Source organism: Mobula birostris, chromosome 24 (genome assembly GCF_030028105.1).
Source record: "Mobula birostris isolate sMobBir1 chromosome 24, sMobBir1.hap1, whole genome shotgun sequence".
Lineage (NCBI taxonomy): Eukaryota > Metazoa > Chordata > Chondrichthyes > Myliobatiformes > Myliobatidae > Mobula > Mobula birostris.
The window spans coordinates 18,190,371-18,209,100 of NC_092393.1; the positions used below are offsets into that span (position 1 = coordinate 18,190,371).

The 18,730-nt window shown below is 44.2% G+C and overlaps 1 protein-coding gene across 9 annotated transcripts in view; it reads left to right on the forward strand.

The window, feature by feature from the left end:
• The window catches only part of LOC140187173 (putative uncharacterized protein MYH16), a 328,506-nt gene that overhangs the window by 290,230 nt on the left and 19,546 nt on the right, over positions 1 to 18,730 (forward strand). For all 9 annotated transcript variants that reach the window (XM_072242198.1, XM_072242202.1, XM_072242203.1 and 6 more), the window contains 5 exons: positions 5,851 to 5,983; positions 6,484 to 6,700; positions 10,011 to 10,147; positions 13,423 to 13,526; positions 17,957 to 18,149. In XM_072242198.1, coding sequence (XP_072098299.1) covers positions 5,851 to 5,983; positions 6,484 to 6,700; positions 10,011 to 10,147; positions 13,423 to 13,526; positions 17,957 to 18,149 — 784 coding nt within the window. The remainder of the gene's footprint in view (positions 1 to 5,850; positions 5,984 to 6,483; positions 6,701 to 10,010; positions 10,148 to 13,422; positions 13,527 to 17,956; positions 18,150 to 18,730) is intronic.

Here is an 18,730-nt window from a genome sequence, read left to right on the forward strand (position 1 = left end):
GGCCAAGTAGCTAAGGCGTTCATCTAGTGATCTGAAGGTCACTAGTTCGAGCCTCAGCTGTGGCAGTGTGTTTGTGTCCTTGAGCAAGGCACTTAACTACACATTGCTCTAGTGTCTGTGCGAGGAGTGGCGCCCCACACAGACTTCCAATCTGTACCTTGTAAGGCATGAAAATGCCTGACGCAGGCCTCTGAAGGTCTGAGTTGACGTTCCCCCCTCCCTCCTCCCTCCCAGCCTCATTGTTGTGAACCTCCTCTGGGTCCTCTCCAGGGGCAACACGTCTCTTTTTGGAAGCAGGGCCCAAAATTTGTGCACAATATTCCAAATGCAGTCTGATCAAAGCTTCAGCAGTGCATCCTTTTATGTTCTAGTACTCTCAAAATGAATGCTAACATGGATTTGACTTTGTTACTACTGACTTGACCTGTAATTAACCTGAATGGAACCCCGAACTAGGTCTCCAAAGTCCCTGAATTTGCTACCCATTTAGAAAGCGGTCTGTGTCTTTATTCTTCCTGCCAAAGTGCATTACACTACATTTCTCTTGCTGTAGTCCACCTGCCTCTTCTCCCACTCTCCCAACCTATATAAGTATTTCTGCATGTTTCGTGCCTCAATGACACTACCTGTTCCCCCCCCCCCCCCCAGCTATCTTGGTATCATCTGCAGACCTGGCCATCTTTTATCTTTCATCCAGATTCTGATGATAGAATGTGAAGAGTTGTTGTCCCCACACTGACCCCTGCGAAACCCCACTATCGTGGCCACTAGCACCCTTTCATGAAAGGACCCCATTATCCCCCTCTTTCTGCCTTCTGCCAGTCAGTCAGATTTCTACCCATGCTAGTGCCTTGCTTTTAACACCAGGGGCTTAAATCCTGTTTACCAAGCTCACATGAGGCACCATGTCAAAACACTTCTGAAGATCCAGGTAACCACATCCACTGACTATCCTTGGCCTAACCTGCTTCTTACCTTTCAACCTTTGATTCTTAAAGATTCAACCTTAATTCCACTGCTAAAGGTTTTGATAGAACTCTTCTCACAACATGACAAAAGATCTAAAATGTTGGCTGTATTTCTCACACTATGTATGTTGCCTGACCTGGTTTTTCCCTTTATCTGCAAGATTTTTTTGGTCTCCAACTTCTTCCCATTTTCAGTAGCCTCCAGGTGCCATCTAGTGTTGTATTTTGGAACTGCTTCAGTGAAATGGAAGCACTGGCCTCAGTTGTCCATGAGCTTAAAGCAACACACCGAAGTTTAGCCATTGAACTGAAGGAAGTCCAATACTTCTGTGATGAATGACTCTCTTGAACTTGCTGAACAATTTAGTAAGCGGGACCATTCTTCACTGGTCTTGCTAGGACTAATGAGTATTATTATGGGAAATTTCTTTTCCATTCTCACACCAGTTCTGTCATAGAATGAAACAGCAACAAAACAGGCCCTTCAGCCTAACTGGCCTATGCTGACCAAGATACCCATGCAAACAGATCCTATTTGTCTATAATTGGCCCATATCCCTGTAAATCTTTCCTATTTGCACACTTGACAAACTCTTTTGATTACCTGACTGGCAGACCACAGTACATGTGCTTGCAACACTGTGTGTCCGACAGAGTGATCAGCAGCACTGGGGTCCACAGGGGACTGTCTTGTCTCCCCTTCTCTTCACCATGTACACCTCGGACTTCAACTACTGCACAGAGTCTTGTCATCTTCAGAAGTTTTCAGATGACTCTGTCATGGTTGGATGCATCAGCAAGGGAGATGAGGCTGAGTACAGGGCTATGGTAGGAAACTTTGTCACATGGTGTGAGCAGAATTATCTGTAGCTTAATGTGCAAAAGACTAAGGAGCTGGTGGTAGACCTGAGGAGAGCTAAGGTACCGGTGACCCCTGTTTTCATCCAGGGGGTCAGTGTGAACTTAGTGGAGGATTACAAATACCTGGGGATACGAATTGACAATAAACTGGACTGGTCAAAGAACACTGTGGCTGTCTACAAGAAGGGTCAGAGCCGTCTCTATTTCCTGAGGAGACTGAGGTCCTTTAACATCTGCCGGATGATGCTGAGGATGTTCTACGAGCCTGTGGTGGCCAATTCTATCATGTTTGCTGTTGTGTGCTGGGGCAGCAGGCTGAGGATAGCAGACACCAACAGAATCAACAAACTCATTCGTAAGGCTAGTGATGTTGTGGGGATGGAACTGGACTCTCTGACAGTGGTGTCTGAAAAGAGGATGCTGTCCAAGTTGCATGCCATCTTGGACAATGTCTCCCATCCACTACATAATGTACTGGTTGGGCACAGGAGTACATTCAGCCAGAGACTCATTCCACCGAGATGCAACACAGAGCGTCATAGGAAGTCATTCCTGCCAGTGGCCATCAAACTTTACAACCCCTCCCTTGGAGGGTCAGACACCCTGAGCCAATAGGCTGGTCCTGGACTTATTTCCTGGCATAATTTACATATTACTATTTAACTATTTATGGTTTTATTACTATTTATTATTTATGGTGCAACTGTAACGAAAACCAATTTCCCCCGGGATCAATAAAGTATGACTATGACTATTGTACCTGCTTCAGCCACTTCCTTTCACAGCTCATTCCATATATTGACCACCCAATGAAAGAGTAAGTTACCCCTTAAGCTCCTATTAAGTCGCTCCCTTCTTAGCTGAAACCTATGCCCTCTCTATTTCTTGATTACCTACCCTAGCAAAAAGGCAGAGTGCATTCACCCTGTCTGTTCCCTTCATGAATGTATAAACGTCTATAAGATCACCTCTCAGTCTCTTAAATTCAAAGAAAACAAAGTCCTAGTCTGTCTAACCTCTCCATATAATTTAGTCCCTCAAGTTCTGGCAATATGCTTGTAAATCTTTCTGTGTTCTTTACAATTTATTGCACCTTTCTAACAACAGGGTGATCAAAACCGAACACAATACACCAAATGATGCTTCAGATGTGTCTTGTACAACTGCACCATGACCCTCTCAACATCAACATTCATTGCCCTGACTAATGAAGGCCAGCATGCCAAAAAGCTTTTTCATCACCTGTGTAATGTGACTCCACTTTTAGGGAACCATATACCTGAACTCTTAAGGTTTCTCTGTTCTACAACAGTCCCCAGGGTCCCGCAATTTTAATCTGAAAGCTCTATCTTGATCTAATTTACCAAAATCCACACCTCAAACTTAACTGAATTAAATCCATTTGCCTTTCCTCCCCCTACTTCCTCAGCTGATCAAAAACCTTTTGTGAGCTTTGATAGCTTTCATTGTCCTGTTACGTAACCGGCAACAATGATTGTCAACGGAGACAGGTTATATAAAAACAACCAAACATTTATTAAACACAGGTAAACGAAAAGGAAAAAACAAAGGAAAACTTTAACTGGAAGTTAACCGCTATGCAGCGCTGAACAAATCGTCACTCGGCACTGGTTCTTAAAGCGTTAAATGCGAAAACAGTTCTTAAAGCGATAAAGTCAGATATAGTTCTTAAAATGGTAAATTCGAAAGTCCAACAGATTTATACGTACAATTGGGAGAGACTTCTCTGGAGAAGGATTTCTTCATAGACGTGACTTTCCTGCTGATTCTGTCCATAGGATTCACGTGGCATGAATAAACAGTTTAAAAGCATCTACAAGCATTTGGATAGACAGGGGCTTATTAGGGAGAGTCAACATGGCTTTGTGCATGGTAGGTCATGTTTGACCAATCTGTTGGAGTTTTTCGAGGAGGTTACCAGGAAAGTGGATGAAGGGAAGGCAGTGGATATTGTCTACATGGACTTCAGTAAGGCCTTTGACAAGGTCCCGCATGGGAGGTTAGTTAGGAATAATTCAGTCGCTAGGTATACATGGAGAGGTGGTAAATTGGATTAGACATTGGCTCGATGGAAGAAGCCAGAGAGTGATGGTAGAGAGTTGCTTCTCTGAGTGGAGGCCTGTGACTAGTGGTGTGCCACAGGGATCAGTGCTGGGTCCATTGTTATTTGTCATCTATATCAATGATCTGGATGATAATGTGGTAAATTGGATCAGCAAGTTTGCTGATGATACAAAGATTGGAGGTATAGTAGACAGTGAGGAAGGTTTTCAGAGCTTGCAGAGGGACTTGGACCAGCTGGAAAAATGGGCTGAAAAATGGCAGATGGAGTTTAATACTGATAAGTGTGAGGTATTGCACGTTGGAAGGACAAACCAACGTAGAACATACGGGGTTAATGGTAAGGCACTGAGGAGTGCAGTGGAACAGAGGGATCTGGGAATACAGATACAAAATTCCCTGAAAGTGTCGTCACAGGTAGATAGGGTCGTAAAGAGAGCTTTTGGTACATTGGCCTTTATTAATCAAAGTATTGAGTATAAGAGCTGGAATGTTATGATGAGGTTGTATAAGGCATTGGTGAGGCCGAATCTGGAGTATTGTGTTCAGTTTTGGTCACCAAATTACAGGAACGATATAAATAAGGTTGAAAGAGTGCAGAGAAGGTTTACAAGGATGTTGCCGGGACTTGAGAAACTCAGTTACAGAAAAAGTTTGAATAGGTTAGGACTTTATTCCCTGCAGCGTAGAAGAATGAGGGGAGATTTGATAGAGGTATATAAAATTATGATGGGTATAGATAGAGTGAATGCAAGCAGGCTTTTTCCACTGAGGCAAGGGGAGAAAAAAACCAGAGGACATGGGTTAAGGGTGAGGGGAGATAAGTTTAAAGGGAACATTAGGGGGGGCTTCTTCACACAGAGAGTGGTGGAATGAGCTGCCAGACGAGGTGATAAATGCTGGTTCTTTTTTAACATTTAAGAATAAATTGGACAGATACATGGATGGGAGGTGTATGGAGGGATATGGTCCATGTGCAGGTCAGTGGGACTAGGCAGAAAATGGTTCGGCACAGCCAAGAAGGGCCAAAGGGCCTGTTTCTGTGCTGTAGTTTCTATGGTTCTATGGTTCTAAAACAACTGACATTAAATTCTTTTAGAGAGAGCAAACCTTTGCATGAACTCTTTGCTCTTTTTGGCAAGAGTTATCTCGATGCAGATTGCTACTCCTCCGACGAAGACTCAATAAGGTCAATCCTTTGTTAAACTGCCGAACAATGCTGACTCCTCTCGATCCTTCGATCCTGTACTTCGGTAAATTCTTCACTCTCCCTTCTACTGTTGGAATTGAGTAAATCAGCACATCTAGCCAAAAATTTCCAGTCCAATAATATTGTATCTTGCAATAGAACACAATACTCCATTTTAAAAATGAAACTGTGTCACAAAAACAAACACGCAACAGAAACAGAGACACAGCACGTTCTACCTGGAAATCTACAAACTAAAAAACTAACTGCGTCATCTGGGCTCAACCCTTATATACCCATGGTGCACATGTCATCACGTGACTTCACATCGGCGGGAAAACCACATTAGGTGACCTCCAAAAGACCACTACATCATTCTCACAAAAAAAAACAGATCTCCTTGAGCATGTAACAGTCCACAATACTACCTGTTTTAGTGTCAGCTGCAAATTTACTAACCATGCCTTCTGCATTCTCATCCAAATTAATGATGCAGATGACAAACAACAATAAGCCAAGGGCTTACCCGTCCTGGGTTGCTACAGGCAATATGCCCAGGAGGTGTTGGTCTTTGCTCTTGGTCTTACTTATTTTTGAAGTTGGAGTGGATTTTTAAGAGACCCTGGGCAGAGGGTTTTGTGCCAGCATGGTTCTGTCCATTGCTTTGTAGCCTGTTGCCACTGTCTGTGCAAAGTTTACATTGTCTTGGAATGGAAGGAAAGTAAGATTCTCATGCTTGGATTCCAACAGGAAGAAGCTGACGTCTCGATTACAGGAGGCTGAAGAGGCTGCAGAAGCAGCCCAGGCCAAGTGCTCCAGCCTGGAGAAAACCAAACAGCGGCTACAAATTGAGGTAGAGGAGCTGAGCATTGATCTGGAGAAGGTAGGTCTCGTGAATCATGCCAGCAGAGGCAGTCCAGCAAGTTAGCTCAGCAGCTCAGATTATATATACTCTGCAGACAAAGAGATACCTTGGCCACAGGCATTTCCTTGTAAGCCTTTTGATTCACCTGCTACCTCTCATACATTTATTGTGTTCCCTAATGATGCAGGAAACCATTCTATGATGGGTTCAAACCATTCCTATTAATCTCACTCTGCAAACCATTTTCTTTCTCTCTCACTCTCACACACACGCACACCAATTGACTCCTACTGAGTCCTTTAACACTAGAAACAATTCAGACCCTTACTGGCAAGTCTCTTGTTTCCAGCAGACTTCCTCGCTCCCTTTTCCAGCAAATAGTGTCAAAAGTTTTATGATTGTCTGTGATGCGACATAAAGCTGCAACTGCACCCAAGCCATTAATCTTCACTTTCCTCTACGCGTTGGACATACGTTTAAAAATCAGATGAATTTAAACTCTCTCCTTCTTCTTGTAGGCGAATGCAGCAGGTACAACCCTGGACAAGAAGCAACGAATGATTGACAAGCAGATTTCAGACTGGCGTCAGAAGTGTGAGGAGATTCAGACGGAGCTAGAATCCTCGCAGAAAGAGTGTCGGCAATACGCCACCGAGCTCTTCAAACTGAAGACTTCCTATGAAGAGCTGATCGAACAGCTGGACTCCATTAAGCGGGAGAACAAAACACTTCAAGGTAGATTTGAGGAAAAGATGTTTGGGTACAGTTGCACAATATTAACATCAGTGGAAAGATTCTGTGTTTGACATAAAACAACGTAGAAGAGTAAAAAGACAATGTTCAAGAGTATCATTAAGAATCATGAGTCTACATAGATGACTTACTATGTTATTTAGATGTTCATCAGAGTTGTGCACAGAATAAATAAGAAGATTAAACCTAAAATTCCAGTACTCAGTTAGTGCTTTTTAGCATCTCTAACTGGATATGAAGGGTTTACAGTGGGCAGCTGGAAAACTGAGCACGTAACTCATCTGTGCAGTTCATGGTTTCTATATCCAGCAGAAGTTGAGATGTCAGATCTGATGTCAACTACAAAGCATTCAAGTAGCTAACTACTGACTACCTCAAAACCTATACTTTGTTGTAGAGAGGTTAAAAAACATCAGAGTAGCCCACCTCATCGCACCACATGCCTTGCAATGTCACTTAACAAGTTCTTCAGCCCTGGTATGCCCGGCTCCCTGGCATGTCTATGGGGAAAAGAATAGTTCAATTACCTATAGATGTTCTTTCGCACTGAAGCATCAGTCATAATTTACTGTTCAGTTTACTACTGAGGGCCCTGAACCCACAGCATATACACTCAGTGGCTGCTTTATTAAATGCCTCCTGTACCTAATGAAGTGGTCACTGAGCACATGTTCCTGGTCTTCTGCTGCTGTAGCCCATCCACTTAAATGTTTAACATGTTGTGCGTTCGGAGGTGTTCTGCACACCATTGCTGTAGTGCGTGGCTGTTTGAAATACTGTCTCCTTCTTGTCAACTTGAACCAGTCCGGGTAATCTCTGACCTCTTTCATCAACAAAGCATTTTTACCCACAGAACTGCCACTCACTAGGTGTGTTCTTTTTTGGTTTTTCACACTGTACTCTGTAAACTCTAGAGACTGTTGTGCGTGAAAATCCCAGGAGATCAGCAGTTTCTGAGATACTCAAACCACAATTATCCCACAGTCAAAGTCACTTAGATCACATTTCTTCCCCATTCTGATGTCTGCTCTGAACAGCAATTGAACCTATTGATCACGTCTGCAAGTTTTTATGTATTGAGTTGCTGACACTTGATTGGCTGATTCAATACTAGCATTAACAAGCAGGTGTACAGGGGCACCAAGTAGAGTGCCCACTGAGTGTGTGAGCATGAGTGTTACTACTGTTGAGTGTAGACTGACACCTGAAATTAATTCTCAGTCTGAAACCCTATAAGGCAATATTTAGCCATGGGAATGATATGGTGGAGTGGCCCAGAGACAACCAAACTTCATGATAACCCCACCGACCACCATCTACACTTCAGTACCTGTTTAGGACTGCGCGCTCATCCCTTACCGTCAGCTGTTTCTCCGTTCCTTCCCACCTCTCCACATGGTCCCCTGCCTCTGATGATACGAGATGATTTCTAACACTGTCCATGCATTTGTATGTCTTCTACTTTACTTACTCCCATCCCTTGAAGTTTCAATGTGCAGCTTTCTAAACCCTGACCGAGGTGCTCCCTCTACCAACCCAGGGCAAACTGGGACAAAGATCACACTGTGTTAGAATCTGCCTCAGATCCATGGCATTCCCTATCAGGATCGTATCAGCAAATATTATGGCAGTCTGTTCATGTAGAAAATTAAACCTAACCTGACTGGAGCCCTTTCTAACTGAGCCAGAGCCTGATTAGTAGTAATGTTTGTTTCCACACGTGATCACTGATGAGACTCCGGCCCACTATGCTCTACTGTGAAGTGTTTTTCAGATAAACTCACAGTGAAACCACGTACTGAGGAATTGGTATCCTGCTCTGCCAGCACCAGCTGGGCTACTTGCTGTCACAAAGTCATGCCCCACATGACTGGCCCTTATTTAGTGCAGTTACTTATAAAGGCTAATCCAGCTTGATTCACCTCAATGACACATCTGAGCTCTCCATGTGTAGACAGGTCCTGTTAGGTTCTGATCAGTTAAGGCTGATTTATACTTGTGCGTCAAATGTACACTGTAGATATTGCATACCCTACGCCGAACCCTACACCGTAGGGTGACGTGCACCTCCCCAAAAATGTAACTCACACGTGGCGGCGACGCAGACCGCAACAACTGTGATTGGTCCGCTTGGTAGCATCGCATTTCCTCCTACGTATTTCCGGTTGCTTTCCTCCGCCATATCTGTACACGATGCAAAATAAATGGTTGGAGACAATGAACCAAATCGTCAAATCTACCTGCTGACATCCAAAAATATTTGAAATGCATTTCCTCGTCCATGTCTGTCATGAAGAAACTCAATACAGTGGCATAGAAACCCCATCGCCAACTAGCGTTTTGGTGGTGAATTGCAGAGCGACGCAGACACAATTACGCATGCTCGCTAGGGCGTAGGGCTACACAAAAGTATAAATCAGGCTCGCGGCGTAGCCTGTACGCACAAGTATAAATCAGCCTTAAGTCAGACTGTAACCAAACGCAAAGGGTGTTGATTACCGCAGCTTCTCAGCATGGTGTAAAGCAATGTTTTACATCAAAACAACACCAACGACTCTCCCCATTCAAGAGACACCCAACCCCAGGTTCCTGGGGTTACAATATTCAGTAGGACAGATCACATCTGACAGGACAGGAACAATAGAGTTAATGTTTCAGGACAAAGAACTTTCATCAGAACTTTCCCAGTACTCGGCTGGGCCGCAGGGCCTATCTCTCTTATAACTCAATGCATTAAAGATACTCATTTCCTCCTCTGAGGCTTGGGGCACTTTCTGCAATGTCATTTACGTGGGTTGGTGTCAGTTTTCTGCTGCTCCTTGTACTTCTTTCCCCAATATCTATTTCCTGAAGTGCTGGGCATATCCGCATTGGCGAGAGTATATAACTATACACAGATTTCAGAACATTAGCAGCGCATTACATAGGAAAAGAAATTAACTGCCCTTTAACCCTATCAAAAAAATCCCTGTGTCCCACCATACCCTTATCCACCTTCTCTACTAACATGACTAACTTGTTTTCCTCTTTCTCAGTTATGACAAAGAGTCTCTGACCTGAAACATTAACTATAGATGCTGCCTGACTTGCAGAGTTTTTCAAACATTTCCAGTTTTTCGTTATTTCCAGCATCTGCAGTTTTTTTGTGTCACTTTTCTTTGACGGTGCCCCTGTGAAGCACCTAGTTCATTGTATTAGGTTAAGGGCATCGTTGAATTCAATTTGTTACTGCTAGTGTTGTTCCATGCTGACAAGTATCCCTGTTTACTTCCCTTCTGGATTGGTCCTGCAGAAGAGATTACCGACTTGACAGACCAGCTGGGCGAGGGAGGGAAAAGTGTCCATGAGCTGCAGAAATCCAAGAAGAAACTAGAGATGGAAAAAGAGGAGCTGCAGGCAACTCTCGAGGAGTCGGAGGCAGCACTAGAGGTAAACTCCATTAGTTCCACAGGTCAAGCAACACCTTTTACATCGAAGGAGCCAACTGTAAAGGAGAAGGCCTTTATTGTGCTGTGGAATGCTCCGTAAACACTAGACTTAAATGTAAGGGACAGAAGCTCTTTGTATGTAATTTTAGCTTAAAAAGTCTTGCTAACTCTGAGGGTAGCTGGGTGTTCTTGGCTTTAAGGTTTGGGGGAGCAAAGTCCCTACAAGATGGCACTGGCAATACATGGCAATGTATTGCGGGCAGCTCACGAAACCCGGGACAAAGTGAATACTGCAACATGCACTTGGGAACTTCATTCAAAAACATCTGTCAGGTTCCATTGTACATTGGCTAAAAGTTAGTCTGCCTTAGCACCATAATCTCCTGATTCTTCACGGCCTTTATGTTAATGAATTTTATCTCCAGCCCTGTATGAACCAAACTGAGCAACACACAAAATATTGGGAGAACTCAGCAGCATCTGTGGAGGAATTATTTCAGACTGAGTCCCTTCATCAGCACTGGAAAGGAAGGGGGCAGAAGCAGAGTGTTGGCGGAGCATTGCCTGGCAGGTGATAGGTGAGACGAGGTGAGGGAGGGGAGATACAGGATGTGAGAAGCTGGGAGGTTATAGGTAGTTGAGGTGTAAGCTTAAGAAGAAGGAATCTGATAGGAGAGGATAATAGACCGTAGAAGAAAGGGTAGGAGGTGGCAAACCAGAGCGAGGTGATGGACAGGTCATGAGGGCATGAGAGTGGAGGAGAAGGGATTAGAGGGCCACCAGAATATCTTCTCAGCCATACTGAGAAGATTGAAGATGTTGCCTTTGGTTTCTGACTGAACCCAGTCCCAACACGACTTACTCAACTTCTCTTTTCATAACCATCCTCAGCAGCTTTGTTCATTTTGGTGAATATTCTCGTACAAGTTAATTTATGGATTTAAAGTCCACACTGTTGCCTGCCTCTCTATATTGAGGTACCGCTGTGTTGTCAGAGGTTAAGTTCTTGGAATGGAATTAAAATATTGTCCAGGGCTTTGATGAGATTTGAAGATCCCATTGTTTTACTTGAATTAGCGGGGGCCATTCTTGCAGCCTTCTGCAGGCTGCCCAGCGTAATCCTCAGCAGGACAGGCAGCATCTACGGAAAAGAGTAAACAGTCGACGATTTGAGCCAAGACCCTTCATCGGGACTCTGTACCAGTCCTGATGAAGGGTCTTGGCCTGAAACTTTGACTGTTTACTTTTTTTCTGTAGGTGTTGCCGGGCCTGCTGAGTTCCTCCAGCATTTTGTGTGTCTTACTTTAGATTTCCAGTATCTGCACATTTTCTTGTACCCTACCTAATGCTTGCTGATTTGATTTGATGCAATAACACATTTTCCTGTATGTTTCGATGTACATGTAACAAATAAAGCTAATCTTTAAAATCTCTTCCTCGTTACATATTTCAACCAGTGATACCCAGATCAGATTCACACCACATTCATCTTGCAGTTACTTGATCTTGTTCTGTGGTGACTAATTGCTTCATCTGTGTATACAACAGGAAACACTTTTCATTCAGAACTTGGATATGAATGCAAAGTCACTAATGTAAGCAGCCAGCTTAATTTTCGGATTCCATTGACTTCACTAAAAGTAATTTCGGGACTGGTACTTAATCATGGTCAGTTTGGTTATCTCCCAGCAATTAGTCTTTGCTTCAATCACCTTGTGACTAGAATCTTATTTATTTGTGATTTAGAGCTCAACAGCAGTTGGGGTTGAATATATTAGAAGATGAAGTAGGTGAGCTGGACTAAAGCTCATTTAATCATCGATGAGGGTCAACAGCCAGTGACGCAGGGAGCTCCTGCCTTAGTTTTCGTCACATACCCTTCTCAAGAACTGAAATAATTACCAAGGTAGGGTACAGGTATTACTGAAAATGATTGAAGATGAAAAGCATGAATGCAACAGTAACAGGTGGTTGCAGCGGCTGTAACTGACAGAGAAATAAAGTGAAGAACCTTTTGAAGCAGTACTGAATTGCTCAACATTGTAGGGGCTAATCATTAACCAGTTTAGAACACCATCTTATACTAAGTTGCAGCTCAGAACACGGGATGCAGCTAAAGCAATGGGATTCGACAGCTTCCCAGCTATGCTCCAGTCTATTTACCACAATTATAATACTACCTGGCCACCACAAGTATGCCATGACCATAACAAAAGTACGACAAGTCCAATCCAAATACAACACAGAAGATACTCAGCCCGTAATAGCTGTGCTAATTCTCAGTAGAGCTCTCCTACCAGATGTGCTCCCCATCTGCTGGAAACCTTTGCTTTTGCCACTGATGTCCACTAATTCGCAGTAACTGTCTAACTTGTATTTTGGATGTGAGAGGGGTCCCTGAGGATGCAGAAGAAGCTGCAAAGACCCATAAAAAACACCCATGTGCAAACTCCACATACACAGTACTGTGTCTGTATCCCTTTAGACTTCAGCAGGCACAGGTTTTCCACACTCACTGCCAGTCTGCCTCTTGCATTCCTCCAGGAGACGTGTGTTACTTTGATAATGAACTGACTCCAGAAAATTACATGCAATTTTCAGACTTCCATACACATGGGTACAAACTCCACTTCAATTGTTGCCAGTGCAAAATCACAGCTTAGTTGGAGCACGTCCAGCTCTGGAAGAAAGGGGAAGTGCTGCCCCTCCGCCTCCTGATGGCCTGGTTGGCAGGTTTGGTAAATCCACAGGCACACACACGCAGATGAGTTAAACTCACTAAGAGTTACTGATCATATCCAACAGCGGAATTCAAGTTTGGTAGAAGTGCAGAGACACGCGTTGCTGAATATTTTGAGCAGATTTTGGTATCTGTCATACTTGTTATTTTACAATACCAGCATGCTTTTACAGGGATAGGAGAGTTTGAATTTTAGTGTTATTTTCAGGAGCAGCAACGTCCAAGTACTTTGCAGAAGTGGCTGTACTTAAGGATAAGGTGCATTTGTTGGGGTCTCTGTGACCCCAGTGATGCTATGCTGAATGGTTATAACTTCAAGGTGTACTGTCTAAGATAATGTATTTAAAAGTTGCCTTTGCTTTCGTATTGCATAAGCTTAGAGAGTAACTTTGGCTGAGCATTATGGTGTATTTGAGGCGGATTCCGCATCTCTGAACTCAGACCACTGCAGAGTTTGCTCTCACCTGTGGTGCTGGGTCTCCTTACCCAGGGTGAGCCAGCACAGGTCTGAGCATCTGCACTTCCCCTGCTTTCAGGCTGAAGAGAACAAGGTGGTGCGACTGCAGCTCGAGCTGACACAAGTTAAGGCGGAGGTTGATCGGAGGATCCAGGAAAAGGAAGAGGAATTCGAGGCCACAAGGTAATCTCATTTACTTTTAACCGGCAGCTGTGCCGGGGATGGCAGAGTGGAAAACTTAGATGTGAAATGATTGGGAAGAAGTTGTGCTAGGGGTTGGGATTGGGCGTAGGGAACGTCAATCAAGATAGGGCTTGAACAAACAGCTTGGCCGTAACTTTTCATTTGCTGCATCTACTTGTCTCCTTCTTCAACACTATGGTAGGAAGTAGAAAACTGTAAATATGAAAATAAGAAAAACTGCCAAAATGCTGAAATTCATGCTCATGTTTTGTGCGGAGCTCAGGAATTGTCCCTCACAGACATTAAGGCTATAGAACTACTGCCTCACGGTGGTAATATATCTAAACTACAAATTAATGTCAATGGAATTAAAAATGCTAAGTTGTCAAATGCAAAAATGGAGCAAAGATTTTAGTATAATGTTCCTCCCACTCATTCCCATTCCTGAATACATAGGTCCCTACTGTGCTACAGTTCCACCAGCTGACCTATCGTAGCATTGATTCTCAGTGACCTGTGTGACACAATGGAGCATTGAAACACTGTCCTGCCTGCCTTCTTAGCACCAGGGGATGACTTACCCATTATCAGAGTGGAGTAATCTGATTTATGTTCTTTTCGTATGTGAAAATATGTGCTACAATAAGAGATTTAGGGGGCTGACTAAACACAGGCAGATGGGACTTGGTCACTGGGCATCATGGTCAGCATGGATGAATTGGGCCGAAGGGCCTGTTGCCCTGCTCTGTGATTCTGTAACTCTAAGGAAAACATGGGACAAAACTCTTTACACTCTTAATATCATTTGGTCAATATCTTCCGTTGTGTTAACACTTTTTAACCATACCGCCTTTGCCACTCAAGTGGCCCGTTGGGTTGATAAACCCCTTCACTGTTTGAGCGGCTTCTGCACCCAACTCAGCCTCTCCATGTCCAGTAGCAAAAAGATCCTAGACTGTGTCCCCTCTCCACTGGATTTGCATTGGCAGCACTGAACGTCTGTGCAACCCTCAGCACAAACTCCGACAACATGGAATGTGCCAGTAGGCAGCATTCCCTTCCAGACATCTGGAAGATCGATAAGTTTCGGGTAGATCAACGAGGGTCTTTCACCAAGTTGATGACCTTCCAGCAACACTTGATGTCTGTCATGGGATCAGCGCATAGATCAGATAGTTCTGTTACACAGCCACTTGGGATGAAACGAGATGAGGGCCCTATTTTCCCCTTCACTTGAGCTGAGAAGGCTGAGGTAATTTGTAGCATCCCTACTGCACGGCAGCAATCAGCTGAATGATCAGGGATCAGCATAGAACATCTCAAAATCAGTGAGGATTGTCAGCGCAACACACCACGTTGTGCATTGCTCAGGGAGAGACTGTACAATGGATGCTGAAATCAAGTGCAGGTTTTCTCCATGTTATGACAGGGTTCCTGAGAACTCTTCGTTACCCAGAGGCTGCACGTCAGAAATGCGATCAGCCAGCATTTTATTTAAGTGAAAACTCTGGCCAACCAAGAGCAACATGCAGTTAAGCCAGAATGTTTAACCTAACCATTCAGATTTCTCTGCAAGATGCAATGATGTTGCCATGAACTGTGTTCCTATATGGCAGAAAAAGCCTGCAGCATTTGGCAAATGCATCCTGACAGTCTCTCAAATATTCATTCATGTATACAGGCTGTCCATAAGTCAGGTGCTCAGAACTGGGAAAGGATGTTCATTGATGTTGCAAAATTCAGAAAATATACTTTGTTTTTTTGCTGTGCTTGGTAGCTCCCCGAATAAACGGATTTCTGCTGCTAACTCTGTTTCTCATCTTTACTCATACCTCTCTCCTTTTCTCTTCCATAACTTCTGTTGGAATCTCCTCCCTCTTGTGGTAAGTGTGAAACAACGGCTTTGCTCCTTAAGGCATTTAGAAAAATAGAAAAATTGCAGGTGTGGAAACTGAAATAAAAACATAAAAATGCTGGAAATTCTCAACAGCTCAGACAGCATCTATGAAGAGAGAAGCAGTGTTGACCTTTCAGGTCCAGACCTTTTGTCGGAAACGGGAAAGAGAGAAACAAGTTAATTTTCAAAAGGCAACAGAGGGGGTGGTGGGTAGAACAAGGAGAATATAGTTGGACAGGTGCATGGATAGGAAAGGTTTAGCAGGTTATGGGCCAAACATGGGCAAAAGGAATGAGTCTGGTTGGGCATCTTGGTCAATATGGATCACTTGGATGTTTCTGTGCTCCATGATTCCAGCTCTGATAGGATGAGACCAAAAAGGTTAATGTGGCAGTTAGATTATGCTTCATTATCTGTGTTAGTGTTGGGGCTGTGGGACTTTTCCCTTCCCCTGAGGCAAAATCACTGATGGATGCTTGGCGTTGACTGTAGTTCAGGGAGGAATCGGTATCCAGAAGTTGACCAAAAGTTTGATTGCACAAGGAAGGCAATTCAAAAGGAAATTTTCAGGCCCCAGAAGGAAATACAGCAATTTGAACTCTGCAGCATTTTAACAAGGACTTTACCAAAGAGACTTGAGAGAGTTTTATAAGATTATCAGAGGCATAGCTGGAGTAGATAGCCAATATCTTTTTTTTCCAGGTTGATTTTTCTAATACTGTGGGGCATGTTTTAAGGTGAGAAGGGGTAATTTCAAAGGAGAAGTGCAGAACAATTCTTTTTAATTGAGAGTTGTGGGTGCCTGGGATGATTTGCCAGGGCTGTAGTGGAGGCAGATACAATAGACGTGTTTAAAAAGCCCATGAATGTTCAGAGAATGGAGGGATATGGACATTGTGTAGGCAGAAGAGAATCGCTGGGTGTTTACTATTTTCATTGGCTTAGCGCATCATGGGCGGAAGGTCCTGTTCTTGCACTGTTCTTAAATATCCCCAGCTGCTTCTCAGGAGTATCTTAAACTAAACAATCCAACAACCCAAGATGAGGTATCATAGAACACAGCATTTTCTGCAACCTCTGACATCTCCAAAGACATCCTACCACCAAGTATATCTTTACCTCCATCCACACCCACCAACACCCCCACCCCGGGTTTCTGCAGGGATCGCATCTTCCGTGATCTCTTTGTCCATTCATCCCACCCCATTAGTTTCCTTCCCAGCACGTATCCTTGCAAGCAGCTTAAGTGCGACACCTGCCCAAGCACCTCCTCCCTCACCTCCATTCAGGGCCCCAATCAGTCCTTCCAGGTGAGGCAGCGCTTCACCTGCAAACCTGCTGGGGTTGTCTATTGTGTTTTGTGCTCCCAAAGTGGCCTCCTCTACATTGTTGAGACCTGCTGTAAATTGAAGGACCACTTTGTCAAGCACCTCCGCTCCATCCACCAAAAGTGGAAAATCTCAGAGGCCAAACATCTTAATTCTGATTCCCATTCCCATTCTGATATGACCTTCCATGGCCTCCTCTTGTGCTATGATGAGGCCACTCTCTGGGTGGAGGAGCAATACCTCATATTCCATCTTCCTAGCCTCCAACCTGTTGGTATGAATATTGATTCCTTCTTCCGGTAAACAAATTCCACCCCCTCCCCCCATTTCTCTATTCCCCCCTCTGGCTTCTGGCCACTCACTTCTTCTCACATGCCTATTACTTTCCCCTGGGTCCCCTGCTCCTTCCCTTTCTCCTATGGTCCACTCTTCTCTCCTATCAGATTCCTTCTTCTCCAGCCCTTCACCTTTCCCACCCACCTGTCTTCACCTGTCACTTTCCAATTTGTCCTCCTTCCCCTCTTCTCACCTTTTTACTCTGGCATCTTCCCCCTTACTTCTCAGTCCTGAAGAAGAATCTCTGTCTGAAACGTCAACTATCTATTTATTTCCGTATATGCTGCCTGATCTGCCGAGTACCTCCAGCATTTTGAATGTGTTGCTTTGGATTTCCAGCATTTGCAGTATTTCTTGTGTTTATCATAAAAGGTCATCCAAAGCTTGGTTAAGGAGAGAGCATCTTCAAGGGAAAGATGACCAAAGTTTAAGGGAGGGGATTGGAAGGTTTATTGGTCCAATGGGAGAAGGTACATTAGCCCTTGGGAGCACAAAGATCATTGAGAGGGCTGAATTAGTAATGTGCAAAGGGGGAAGTTGCAGAGCTGGGTGGTAGGGTGAGAGGGAGTTTGGGAGAAAGCCACTGAGGTGATTGGCTCCTTGTATGGGTTTATTAGGCTTACAGTGTGGGGCCCCATTCAAAGGAGTGGTGAGTGAATTGCATTAAGTCGGTCAAAACACATGCAACAGGGTTTTTCAGAGAATAGAAATGAACGTTCGGCCAAGTGGTCAGTTTCACACAATTTTAAGAAAATTGAATTAACATCTCTGGCTGATGTTTGTCTTCATCAGTCAGTGAGTGTGGTCGGTTGGGTCTTGGGGCTTGTCTCATGCCTTTCTGGTGATGCAACCATATTTTGCCTTTTAAGGAAAAACCATCAGCGGAGTCTAGATTCGCTGCAGGCCAGTCTTGACGCAGAGGTGAAAGGTCGGGCCGAGGCACTGAGGGTAAGGAAGAAGCTCGAGAATGATCTGAATGAGCTGGAGGTTCAGCTGGACCAAGGCAACAAGAACAACAGCGAACTTCTGAAGCTGCTGAAGAAACTGCAGCAACAAGTGAAGGTGAGGCCGAGCTGGGGACTGACCTGGTCGACCCAATTACCCCTCCTCTGACACCCCCACTGCCCCAGTCATTGGTCTGATGCAACGTCATCTCACTCCAGCTGTCTCAGATGTCCTTTCAAAGCCACACATGAGCTGCTGATTGTTCTGACAGAGTCTGCACAATTATCCAAGAAGACCCCAGGTTACAACAGGGTTCTGTTCCCGAGAGCTCTTCAGAGCATGAGTTGTTTGTAGATCAGAACTGAACAGAAATAGCAGGTGAGAGATGGTAGCAGAAACAGCCATGACAGGAGAGAGAGCAGGCGTGGGGAGAGCATCCACCAGTCGGCCTTAACCACTCACTGAGTAAGCCTGGTCTTTCTGAGCAGACTTTAGCAAGGCAATTGAGGAACTTAGCTCAAATTTATCCCAGCTTCACTCACCAAAAGAAGATTAAGATAAAATCTTCATCGGATCTAATTCAATGTGTTTTTGCATGCCAAATAGTAGACAGGGTGATGCTTGCCAAAGCTGAATAATTAGCTAATACACTGTATTTCCCTCAACCGTGGCCAATTCAATGCTAATCCCATCCAATT